Source organism: Sinocyclocheilus anshuiensis, unplaced genomic scaffold, assembly GCF_001515605.1.
Source record: "Sinocyclocheilus anshuiensis isolate Anshui unplaced genomic scaffold, SAMN03320099.WGS_v1.1 scaffold2, whole genome shotgun sequence".
Taxonomy (NCBI): Eukaryota; Metazoa; Chordata; class Actinopteri; order Cypriniformes; family Cyprinidae; genus Sinocyclocheilus; species Sinocyclocheilus anshuiensis.
In genome coordinates, this window is record NW_015542337.1 from 28,982 (window position 1) to 41,027 (window position 12,046).

Here is a 12,046-nt window from a genome sequence, read left to right on the forward strand (position 1 = left end):
AAAAAAAAAGGAGCCAATGCACATTGGCATGCGATGATTGCGTCCAGCTGCTGCTGATCACAGCGTGAGCATAAAAAGGCAGCCGGTGCAACGCATACCAGGTTTTCACTGAGGAGCTGAGCCGGTGACCCGACCGCTCTCAGCGGTGGTACAGCAGCCGTGGCGACGGGACGTGACATCTCCATTCCCTCCTTCAGGGAACGAGGGTTATATACGTACCCGAGACGTTCCCTTTCAGTTGGTCACTCTCGACGTCACGTCGGTGACCGACGAATTGGGATCCCTACCAAAGCACCATGGATGCTGCCCCTTCCAGTGTCCTGTGCGAGCTGCCTGTGCCTCTTTTTGGTGTAGGCCGGGGCTCGCAATAAGAAGACCAGTCACTGTTGTAATAGCACTACCCACTCAGTGAGATTGGATAACACTGGGAAAACGTACCCGTTCCACTTGGAACAGGACCGTTGCGGAAGCCCCATCCTTCCCAAAGTAGGTTTCGGAAGCACTTACACATGTGACATCCGTTTAGGTGCATATGGAAGATTAGAGGTGATTATAACCCTCTTGGAAATGGCTGAAGTCTGCCGAGGAAACACAAGCTCTGAGGCTATACCGTGGACTTTACACATATGGGATCCACTTAGGTCTCTACATATGGAACCCAGTCCTCTACTGGTTCTCAAGGATTCATTGAGTGAGGGCCTGGCACTGGACGTTCTGCCACATCTGGCTGCTGAGGGGACGGAGGAGCTCGACAGGGCCTACAGTAATGTAGTAACACTCTGGAGCAGTTTTAGTAAGCCGACACTAACCCGGGGCCTCTCAGTGCCTCTACCCATTTGAGGTGAGAACACAGGAGGATACTGGCTCCACACGAAGGCTATAGAATCTAGCGAACGTGTTGGGGGTCGCCCAGCCCTCAGTTCTACAAATATCTGTCAGCGAGGCGCCACAAGCCAGCACCCAGGAGGATGCAAAACTTCTAGTAGAGTGAGCTCGCAACCTGAGTGGGCAGGGCACACCCTGTGCCTGATTAGCCAGGGTGATAGCATCCACAATCCAGTGGGCCATCCTCTGCTTAGAGACGGCCTTCCCCTTCTGCTGGCCTCCGTAACAGACAAAGAGCTGGTCTGAGGTCCTAAAGCTTTGTGTCCGGTCTACGTAGCATCTCAAGGCTCGGACGGGAAAGAGCAAAGCTAGGGCTGGGTCTGCCTTCTTTCGGGGGCAGCCAGAGGTCTGGACGTGGGTGCCACAGGGTGCCCCGTCTCTGAGCCAACACATATGGGATCCACTTAGGTCTCTACATATGGAACCCAGTCCTCTACTGGTTCTCAAGGATTCATTGAGTGAGGGCCTGGCACTGGACGTTCTGCCACATCTGGCTGCTGAGGGGACGGAGGAGCTCGACAGGGCCTACAGTAATGTAGTAACACTCTGGAGCAGTTTTAGTAAGCCGACACTAACCCGGGGCCTCTCAGTGCCTCTACCCATTTGAGGTGAGAACACAGGAGGATACTGGCTCCACACGAAGGCTATAGAATCTAGCGAACGTGTTGGGGGTCGCCCAGCCCTCAGTTCTACAAATATCTGTCAGCGAGGCGCCACAAGCCAGCACCCAGGAGGATGCAAAACTTCTAGTAGAGTGAGCTCGCAACCTGAGTGGGCAGGGCACACCCTGTGCCTGATTAGCCAGGGTGATAGCATCCACAATCCAGTGGGCCATCCTCTGCTTAGAGACGGCCTTCCCCTTCTGCTGGCCTCCGTAACAGACAAAGAGCTGGTCTGAGGTCCTAAAGCTTTGTGTCCGGTCTATATACCATCTCAAGGCTTGGACGGGACAAAGCAAAGCTAGGGCTGGGTCTGCCTCCTCTGGGGGCAGCGCTTGCAGGTTCACTACCTGATCCATAAAGGGAGTAGTAGGAACCTTCGGCACATAGCTGGGGCCTCAGGATTACCTGGGAGTCAGCTCGCCCAAACTCTAGGCACGAATCGTCAACTGAAAATGCGTGCAGGTCCCCCTACCCTCTTGATGGAGGCCAGTGCAAGCAGGCGCAGAGTTTTTTATTGAAAGAAACTTTAGCTCGACTTACTGCAAAGGCTCAAATGGGCCCTGCTGTAGTGCTTTGAGCACTAGAGACAGGTTCCAAAAGTGTATAGAGGGGGGCCGGGGAGGATTTAACCTTCTCGCCCCCCTAAGGAACTTGATGACCAGGTTATGCTTCCCCACCGACTTCCCGTCCACGGGGTCAAGGTTAGCAGTAATCGCAGCGACATAGACTTTAAGGGTGGAGGGAGACAGCCTTCGCTCCAACCCTTGCTGCAAAAAAGGAAAGCACGACCCTGATCGGGCATTTCCGGGGGTCTTCTCGGTGAGAAGAACACCACTCGCTCTCGTAGACGGAGCTCTCGCTGAAGTGATGGTGTCAACTACCTCCTGGGGTAGGTCACCTAGAACCTCCGTGTCCCGTCCAGGGACCAGACATGAAGTTTCCAGAGGTCTGGACGCGGCACACAAGGTGCCCCGTCTCTGAGTCAGTAGCTCCTTCCTCAGAGGAATCTGCCAAGGAGGGGCTGTCACGAGGAGCATTAGTTCCGGGAACCTGGTCCAACTCGTAGTGACCGACAGATAGGGAACGTCTTGGTTATGTATGTAACCCTCATTCCCTGATGTATGGGACGGAGACGTTATGTCCCCATGCCACAACCTTGAACCACTCGCTGAAGCTGGGACACATTCTCGGCTCCTCAGCGTAAAACCTGTATGAGTGAATGCACACTGTTGCAATATATACCCGCATGTGCGGGGAGTGGCTCGGCATGCAAAATCCACAAGCCAACTTTCATTGGCATTTTCATTTAAACTCAGAGATGATTGGGGCTCCCAAGTAAACCCCTAATGTTGTCACAACGTAATGTCTATGTTCCCTCCATCAGGGAACGAGGGTTATGTACGTAACCGAGATATCTCTTCTTACAAGACCCTTATTTGTAACTCCTCCTGACAATAAAAGGCAATATCACAGGTTCATCTGCTGTAAAAAAAAAAAAAAAAGTTCAAAGGGCAAGCCTCAGGACAGACTTTGCCTTAAATATTAGACAAGAACAATGAACAAAGGTTTAAAAAGGTAGCACTATTTTTCCAAAAACAGAAAAACACTTGGCTGAAAAACAGTCTTTAAATGGTTACCATAACCAATTTTTAAAGAATTAAATAAAACTTGGTTTGGAGGTATTCTTCATTTTAGTTTTGTTGAGTCATTTTTAGAACGTCATATTCATAATTTCGCCAGGATTTTTCTTTCTTTTCAAGTGTCCTTACAAACAAACCCCTGCATCGGATGGCCTCCTTATTCTTTGAGCCCAAGGTGATGAGAAAAGTGATAGGTAGGATAAATCAGCCACTTGCTCCAAGTATTGAATGTGATGGGTCTTGGGCTGATTAATAAAGTTGTGTGTGTGTGTGTGTGTGCAGAAGAAAAAAAACTAAACATTGAGAAAATCGCCTTTAAAGTTGTCCAAATTAAGTTCTTAGCAATGCATATTACTAATCAAAAATTAAGTTTTGATATATTTACAGTAGGACATTTACAAAATATCTTCATGGAACATGATCTTTACTTAATATCCTAATGATTTTTTACATAAAAGAAAAATCGATAATTTTGACTCATACAACGTATTGTTGGCTATTGCTACAAATATACCCGTGCTACTTATGGCTGGTTTTGTGCTCCAGGGACACATATGTTAGGTTTAATGTGTTTTTTTTATTGTTTCCTTTTAAGCTCAGATTCTGCGTCATCTTTTTCATTCACAATGTCATTATATATATATATATATATATCATGCAAATGTTTTGGGGTCGGTAAGATTTTGTTGTTTTTGAAATATTTTAATTACAATTTAAAATAAAATTTTTATATTTTAATATTACATTTGATGATGCTGAATTTTCAGCAGTCATTACTGCAGTCTTCAGTGTCACATGATCCATTAGAAATTGTTTTATTAAGCAGATTTGGTGCTCAAGAAAAATTTCTTATTATAAGTGTTTCTTTTTTGTGGATTTTTTTTTTCTCCAAGATTCTTTGATGAATAAAAAGTTTGAAAGAACAGCATTTATTTTAAACAGAAATCTTTTGTAACATTATACATATAATTACTGCCACTTTTGATCCATTTAAGGTGTTCTTGTTGAATAAAATTATTATTTTCCTTAATTATCTGACTGCCCTCAAACGTTTGAATAGTAGTATTTGTGTATTTGCATATATTTGTATACATAGGCTACATAAAATGTACATTTATTTAATTATGTATTGCTTACTTTCTGGATCTGAACTCATAGAGTTTCTAGTTGAGGGCAACAGGAAAACAGTCTTGTCAATGACAGGATGAGGCACACTAGGCCACTAAATCCTAGAATAGATCAAATTTGTCACAGAAACTACATCTTATGTTGAGCCTTCCTTCCTTCCAGTCAGAGTTCACATTCGGTTAAATTACGATCCCCTGGTAATTAAAAGACTTAATAGATGTGACAATCAAGTTATTGATGTCAAGACGGTCTGAATATAAGGGTCCCTCCTGAAATCTACAATCACCTCTATGGTTTTCAGGCTCAGAGCCTTCAAGATGTTGAGTCCCCCCCCCCAATTAATTTTTCAGCATATGCTTTTTTAGCTTAATGTGCTGCTTTTATTTGGCCATAAGAGCTCTTCAATGAGGTGCAATAATGAAAGAAGTACAGAAAAAGGTTACATATGACTATGCACATTGCTAAACTTTAGTCGAATGGTTTCTTAAATCAAGTAAGTTGCAATCTGTGTGAATCCTTCCCATAGGACTCCTTCAAAGGTTTCATACCAAGACCAACTTAAAAACCATCTGTATCTGGGTCATTCTATAATTAAGAGTATTTGGCATTTGATAGTGAGAAGAAAAACAGTCAATTTTCACAAATATGATCTAACATGACTAATCCAATATTTCTAAGCCTGTACTATCCATTTTGATAAGGCTTTGTCGATTTAATGAATAATGAATTTGATGTAAGTTATTTCATGTTTTAGAAGTTTGCCCCTTAACATCAGCTCCTTAGCTGCTGCTAGTTTTATGTGCAGGAATGTCTGCCCTGGAAGAGAGGTCATGGGAAGAATCAATAATTCAGTTCAATTTAAACGTATTTGTATGGTGCTTTCACAATACAAACAGCTCCAAAGCAGCTTTGCAAAGAAAGGTGCCTTCCAATCCCCACTGTACAAGCCAAAGGCGGAGGTGGTATGGGAAAAACTCCTTTCAAAATATGAAGGCTAGATGAGGACAAAATCTCAGCAGGAAACTTGGCTTATTGTATTCTGTTGTATTTTTAGCCCATTTATATACTTTTTTGGTATTCATATAGCTCATGCATTTATCCACATTGACTTAGAATTTAGCAAAAGATTCAAAACATCACTATATCGTTTGCTTATATATGATTCTGAGAAAATCCCAGATAAGTTTGTGATATTCAGCAGAGGTTCGGGATGTATCCCTTTTAATATTCTGGATATGCATGGTTTTGATGATGTTTGATATGTTTGGTAAATTCATCTTGCCCTTTTAAATTAAAAGACTGCATGCTCTGTTCGGGTCTAATATGAGATGTTGCCATCCAAATTTCTATGGCAGTTGGTTGTCCATTGGTTGCATATTTCCATTTAGCTTTCATGCCTTTTTTTCTTTTCAGCAATGAAAATTGATCTATTTCAGCTGCGTCAGTATTACCTACGTCAACAATAAGGATCTACACTGTTAAAGCACAGCTCTCATTCATTACTCATACTGTCACTGAACAAAGCTTCAGGACAAACTTGCCTATTGATATCACATGAACACAAAAGCCTTGGGCACCTGGTTTGACTCATTTTCAGCTATAAATTTTAAGGTTCTAGTTTGAACCAAACAGTTTTTTTTCTGTCTGATGGAAAACATTTATAAGTTCCACTAAGATTTATTTTCTAGTTTTTCAGGACAAACATGCTGCTGAAGAAACCAATACACTAGCCCTAAAAAACCTATAATGAAAATTCTTCATTTTTAATGAAAAAAAGAATGTTGTTAATCCGGTATAATATGCTTAAAAACAAACCATGTGTAAATTCATCAGCAAGCACCATTGCTGAAATTTCTGTGTACAATGACAATCTCAAAAACACAGTTTTTTGCGGGGTGGGACTTTTCATATCATCAGCTATCTGAGATAGCAAACAGGAACAAGGTTTGTAACATTAGCAACACATTATTAGCTGTTTTATAACGTAGTCAAGTCAAAGGCTAATGGTATTAATTACTATTACGTGTTCAACGCTGTAGAGAGAAACACATAAAATGCATTACCTTTCTAATATTAAATCGTCACATAATTCACTCTTCTGTCTTGTTTTTTGGAATCAGTTAACCTAGTGAAAGACAAGATAGTATGGATTTAAGGAATTTAACACAAGTCTGTATTGTGTTATGTGTGTACTGCTGACTACAAAACAAATACACGTATACTAAATGAGGTAAGGGTGTGGAGTTATATTCAAGCCATTTTAAGACATCAAAGGGAAAAATGGTTAAATACGTAATTTTGATTATAAAAGATGAGTTTTAAGGGTTAAAATTAGTGACTTGAGGGAGATTTTAAAAGAACCAAGAAACCAACTTGAGAGCCCAAGCAAAAAAAAAAAGTTAATGTCTAACATGCTGCAAAGAAAGCAGCATCTTGAAGAACCTTTAAGGAGAGAAACACATAAAATGCATTACCATTCTAATATTAAATCGTCACATAATTCACTCTTCTGTCTTGTTTTTCGGAATCAGTTAACCTAGTGAAAGACAAGATAGTATGGATTTAAGGAATTTAACACAAGTCTGTATTGTGTTATGTGTGTACTGCTGACTACAAAACAAATACACGTATACTAAATGAGGTAAGGGTGTGGAGTTATATTCAAGCCATTTTAAGACATCAAAGGCAAAAATGGTTAAATACGTAATTTTGATTATAAAAGATGAGTTTTAAGGGTTAAAATTAGTGACTTGAGGGAGATTTTAAAAGAACCATGAAACCAACTTGAGAGCCCAAGCAAAAAAAAAAAGTTAATGTCTAACATGCTGCAAAGAAAGCAGCATCTTGAAGAACCTTTAAGAAAGTGTAAAATAGTGAATGTGCTTGAACAGTAAAAGTTCAGTAAAAAATGTATGTTTTTTTTTCAGTTGTTGCAGGTGTCTTCTCAGCTTTTTGGGTTTCACTTAGCTTGTTTTATGTATTCTCAGGAACATGATAATTAATGTGGTTTGCAAATTTATTACAAGTCACAACAGAATGGTTTGAAATTATTATAAGACGGTTTACACATTTATCAGTAATATTCAACAACAATTTGTGGATAAAAAAAATAAACATTGTAAATGAACATAATATGTTTATTACTGCTCCACATAACCCAGAACAGACAACATAAGGACACACAATACAATATCATTATCATGCACAACAAGAGAAAATAACTGCTTTTCCTTTCTTCATAAACACACTGGCGTCATGCATTTAAATAAGGTTTTAACACTGTCACCTCTTCGTTAGATTAATGTCAACAGTTCATATAAATAACATATCATATTCACATCATGATGCAGCAATGTTTTTTCTCAGTGTAATCTCTTAATCTTTCTCTTCAGCAAATATATATATAATGGATAGAATGAGAAAATCAGGGCAGACAATACCTAAATAAATTTTAAACCCTACTGCAAAACCATCAGGCACAGTTGTAGCGTCAATGCATACCTAATGTTTCCATCTGAGAATATATATATATATATACATATATAGACTCTTCACCCATGACATATTGACAGAAAGAACTCACTCCCCTTTCATTTTCCTCCTCGCTACACTTTCCCGCAGGGCTATTGCATTTACTGAAGTTGAAAATCTAGGTCATTAAGGCCTAAGTACATCCTATAGTGACACGGCAAACACAAGAAGCACAACTAGTGGATGTCACGTGACTCTCTCAGAAATACACACTCGAACACACAGCAATGATCATGGATCTGTTGATTATAGAGCACTGTCAGAGCACGTAACGTCACATCAACAGAAATGATAGTATCCACCTGACATTAAAATGAGGAAAGCTTTACAGTTTGTCAGTCTCCAGTTGGACTTAAATACCCTGTGACAAAAGAAGCACCTTCCCTGAGAAGTATGATGTAAACACATTCATGAGTTACTCATGCGTTAATCAAATATAATTTTAAAGCTAAATAGTTTGCTGTAATTGCAAGGGAAATTACGGTATGGTGTCGGCCTCAGTGCAGTGTCACTTCATAAATTTGTTGGTATTCATAATGTAAAGTGTGGTTCTAGCACACATACAGTATATTTATGTATGTCTGAATAGACACTCAAACGTACAATATCAAAGTATTGACAGAATGCAAAATGCAGCACTCTACATATGAAAATAAAGATACTAAGACCTTTTAGATTTTTCAAATATTGAATTCATTGGTGTATTTATTAGTATTTATGTCTCTATACTTTTCTGTGCGATTTCTGGTGCTGTATTGTAATTTTGAAGGATTTTCTAGGATGATTAAACAATATACACACTATCGTTCCTAAGAGATTTTTTTCCTCGTCATTAAAAGTAGTCTCTTATACTCACCAAGGCTGCATTTATTTGATCAAAAATACAATAAAAACAGTAATATTGCAAAATATTAGTATATTTAAAAAATTATATTTTAATATATTTTATTTTTAAATATTTATTTTTGCTAAATTTTCAGCAACCATTACTCCAGTTTTCAATTATTCTTCAGAAATCGTTCTAATATGCTGATTTGGAGCTCAAGTAACATTTCTTCTTATCATTAATGCTGAAAACAGCTGCTGCTTAATATTATGCTTAATATTATTTCGTAACATTATAAATGGTTTTATTGCCATATTGACCAATTTAATGCATCCTTGCTGAATTAAAGTATCACATTTTTTTATGGTAGTGTATACAACAGTATACTGAGACTAAAATTATTGTCACCATGCATTTATCTGTCTATTACACTTATATTTTTGAAGAGTGGTTAGGTTTACGTTAGGGGTGGGCTTCAAAATATGTATAGTTATAAAATGTACTGTAAATATACATTTATAAAACTATATACAAAGGATTCATAAAGATTTTTACAATTAAAACGCTGCACATATTTTAGATGTTGTCGATACATTCATATTGTACATTTCAGCCTACATCCAAACACACAAAACAATGTATATGTATACACCATAAATACAGATTCTAATGAGTTCAGGCTGCCCAGTAATACTAGCACAGACTTCAAGTGCAAGATCTCTTGGGTTTCTGAATCCATCCAATAAAAATTCTACACATTAAACGATGGCATCTCAAGGTCTGGGTTAGGATTCCCGAAAAGGTATGAACACATCCAATTAACACCAGACAATTATTCAAGAACCAGTGTACATGAATTTGCATTTGTACTATCTCAAAATGCTAAATCCACACATCTTATTTGTTTGTAGATGAAACTAATGTCTTCAGCAATTCAAGAGCGATGCCCTTTGTGATAGCAGGTGGAGATGCTGCAGATGAGATGTAAAAAACCCTTGATGTAAATGACATTTTCAACAAAAGCCACAAGTAGAAATGGTCTAATTAATCTGCAATGTGATTGGCGTATTTAGTAAAGAGCAAATGATTACAAAACATAATCACCTGTATCAGGAAAATAGATGGGTATTAAATATAACTGAGTAATTGAGGCAGCTCATCAGTGAATGAATCAAAAGATGCGACACACTTGGGCTCAATTGGAATCTGTCTAACGCTGTTGAGGAGAACAGGCAGGAGTGTGTTTTTGTCTCATTGTTCTTGCGAGCAGCTAGACAGCCAGTACAAGGCCTGCCTTGTCACATCCGTATCTTTAATCAAATGACACGTTCAAGGCTGGATTGGTAGGGTTGCCACTATTCCTTGTTTTCACTGTCAGCTGGCTTCTTATCTTCCCCACTCACCGCATTCTTCTCCGGGTTAGCTCCTGGACCAGTCTGGGTCACTCTTTTCATGCGAAATGGGGATGGTGAGCATTTCAATGAGCCCGTCATGATGGAATTATTCTCTGACTCTGTCAGTACAACCACGTTGCGACAGTAGCGCTTCAGTCCTTTGCGAAAATGGATGGTGAAGAGGCCATAAGTGATGGGATCCAGAATCGCATTAAAGAGTCCAAAAATAAACAGTATGTGAGTGAGTGAATGAGAAACAGTCTCTTCTAAATCCTCAGGAAGGAACCAGTACCAGAGACCCAGCAAGTAGTATGGTGTCCAGCAAACTATGAAAGAGGTCACTATGACTATGCTCATTTTCAAGGTCCTCATACGGGCCTTTGGGATGTTGCTGTTGGAACGCCGTAAGTGGACTTCCTTTGACGATACTGTAAAAGCAAGAAGATTTTTTATAAATGTGCAGTGAAAATATAATTTTTACAAGTATTTTACTTCACTACAGTATTTAAAGGGATAGTTTCCCCACCAATGCAAATTCTGTCATAATTTACTCACCCTCAAGTCATTTAAAACCTATATGACTTTCATTTTTCTGTACAGCTCAATAGTAGATATTCTAAAGAATTTATTAACTGAAATTCATGACTTCGTATAATGAAAGTCCAACATAATTGGACCCCCCTTTGGTGGAGACTCATTTGGAGTCTCTTACGGACAAAAAAACACTTTTTCAGAATATTTTTTTATGTTCCACAGAAAAAGTCATACAGATTTGGAACGACACTAGAGTAAGTAAATGATGACAGAATTTTCAAATGTTTGTACTTAATCAAGATGGTGCCAAACACGGCTGCCATGGTGCTTAGCTCTCCAGATGTTTTACTGTTTTTGTTAGTTTTTCCTGTCTTTTGTTTATCAAATACAATCAGTTTCACCAGGGATGAACTGCTGAACATTCGGCAGAACACACCACGCAATCTTCTACTGGTTTTCGATTATTCGGATGTTTAGCTGAACACTGTAGTTGGCGGAACAGCGGTGATGATCAAAAGCTTTAAGAAGTGCAAATGGGGGAAGCGAGCCGGCGTGCTCGTGAAGCTCAGACAGCGCGGATTTCGAACGGCACTGCCTAGCTTACATCTGGCGGATCTCCGCTCTCTAACCAACAAAACAGACAAACTTATTCTGCTCTCCCGGAAAAGTAATGCTACTCTGTGTTTCACTGAAACCTGGCTGAATCATGCCATTCCGGACAGCGGGTTAAGTCTGCTGGGCTTCCAGCTGTTCAGAGTGGATTGTGGCGCAGAATCAGCGGGGAAATCGTGTGGCGGCGGGACATGCTTCTACATCAATTAAAGGTGGTGTACAGATGTAACAGCATTGAAGAAGTTGTGCTGTCCCGATCTAGAAGCACTCTTCATCAGCTGTAAGCCTTTCTACTCACTGCGGGAGTTTTCCTCGTTCATTCTCATAAGTGTCTACATTCCACCGCAAGCGCACGTGAGCTCGGCTTTGCAAAAACTCGCAGATCAGATCACAGACACAGAGCAACAACACCTGGACTCTGTTATAATCATTCTAGGGGACTTTAAAGGCCAATTCACACCGCACCGACAAACGCCGACAAATGCCAACAGACACGTTGGCCGCTGGATTTAGAATTTTCCACGACCCAACAAATGCCGATTAAACATGTTCAGTCAGGTTAAAACCAACTCCGACCAACGCCAACAAATGCCGACAGGGGTAACACACTGATCCAACAAACTCCGACAGACTAGTCTGTTGGCGTTTGTCAGCGTTTGTCGGTGCGGTGTGAATTGGCCTTAATAATGCAAATCTCTCCCGTGAACTGGCAGAATACAGACAGCACGTTACATGTCCCACCAGAGACAGTAATATATTGGATCACTGTTACATCACAATAAAGGATGCATAGCACTCTGTTCCACGGGCAGCTTTGGGGCTCTCTGATCACTG

General features: G+C 40.0%; 1 protein-coding gene across 1 annotated transcript in view; it reads right to left on the bottom strand.

The window, feature by feature from the left end:
- Positions 1 to 9,740: 9,740 nt before the first annotated feature.
- LOC107691141 (gonadotropin-releasing hormone II receptor-like) overlaps positions 9,741 to 12,046 on the bottom strand; it is a 10,194-nt gene continuing 7,888 nt past the window's right edge. The window contains exon 3 of the mRNA XM_016489626.1: positions 9,741 to 10,494. Coding sequence (XP_016345112.1) covers positions 10,028 to 10,494 — 467 coding nt within the window. The 3' untranslated portion in view covers positions 9,741 to 10,027. The remainder of the gene's footprint in view (positions 10,495 to 12,046) is intronic.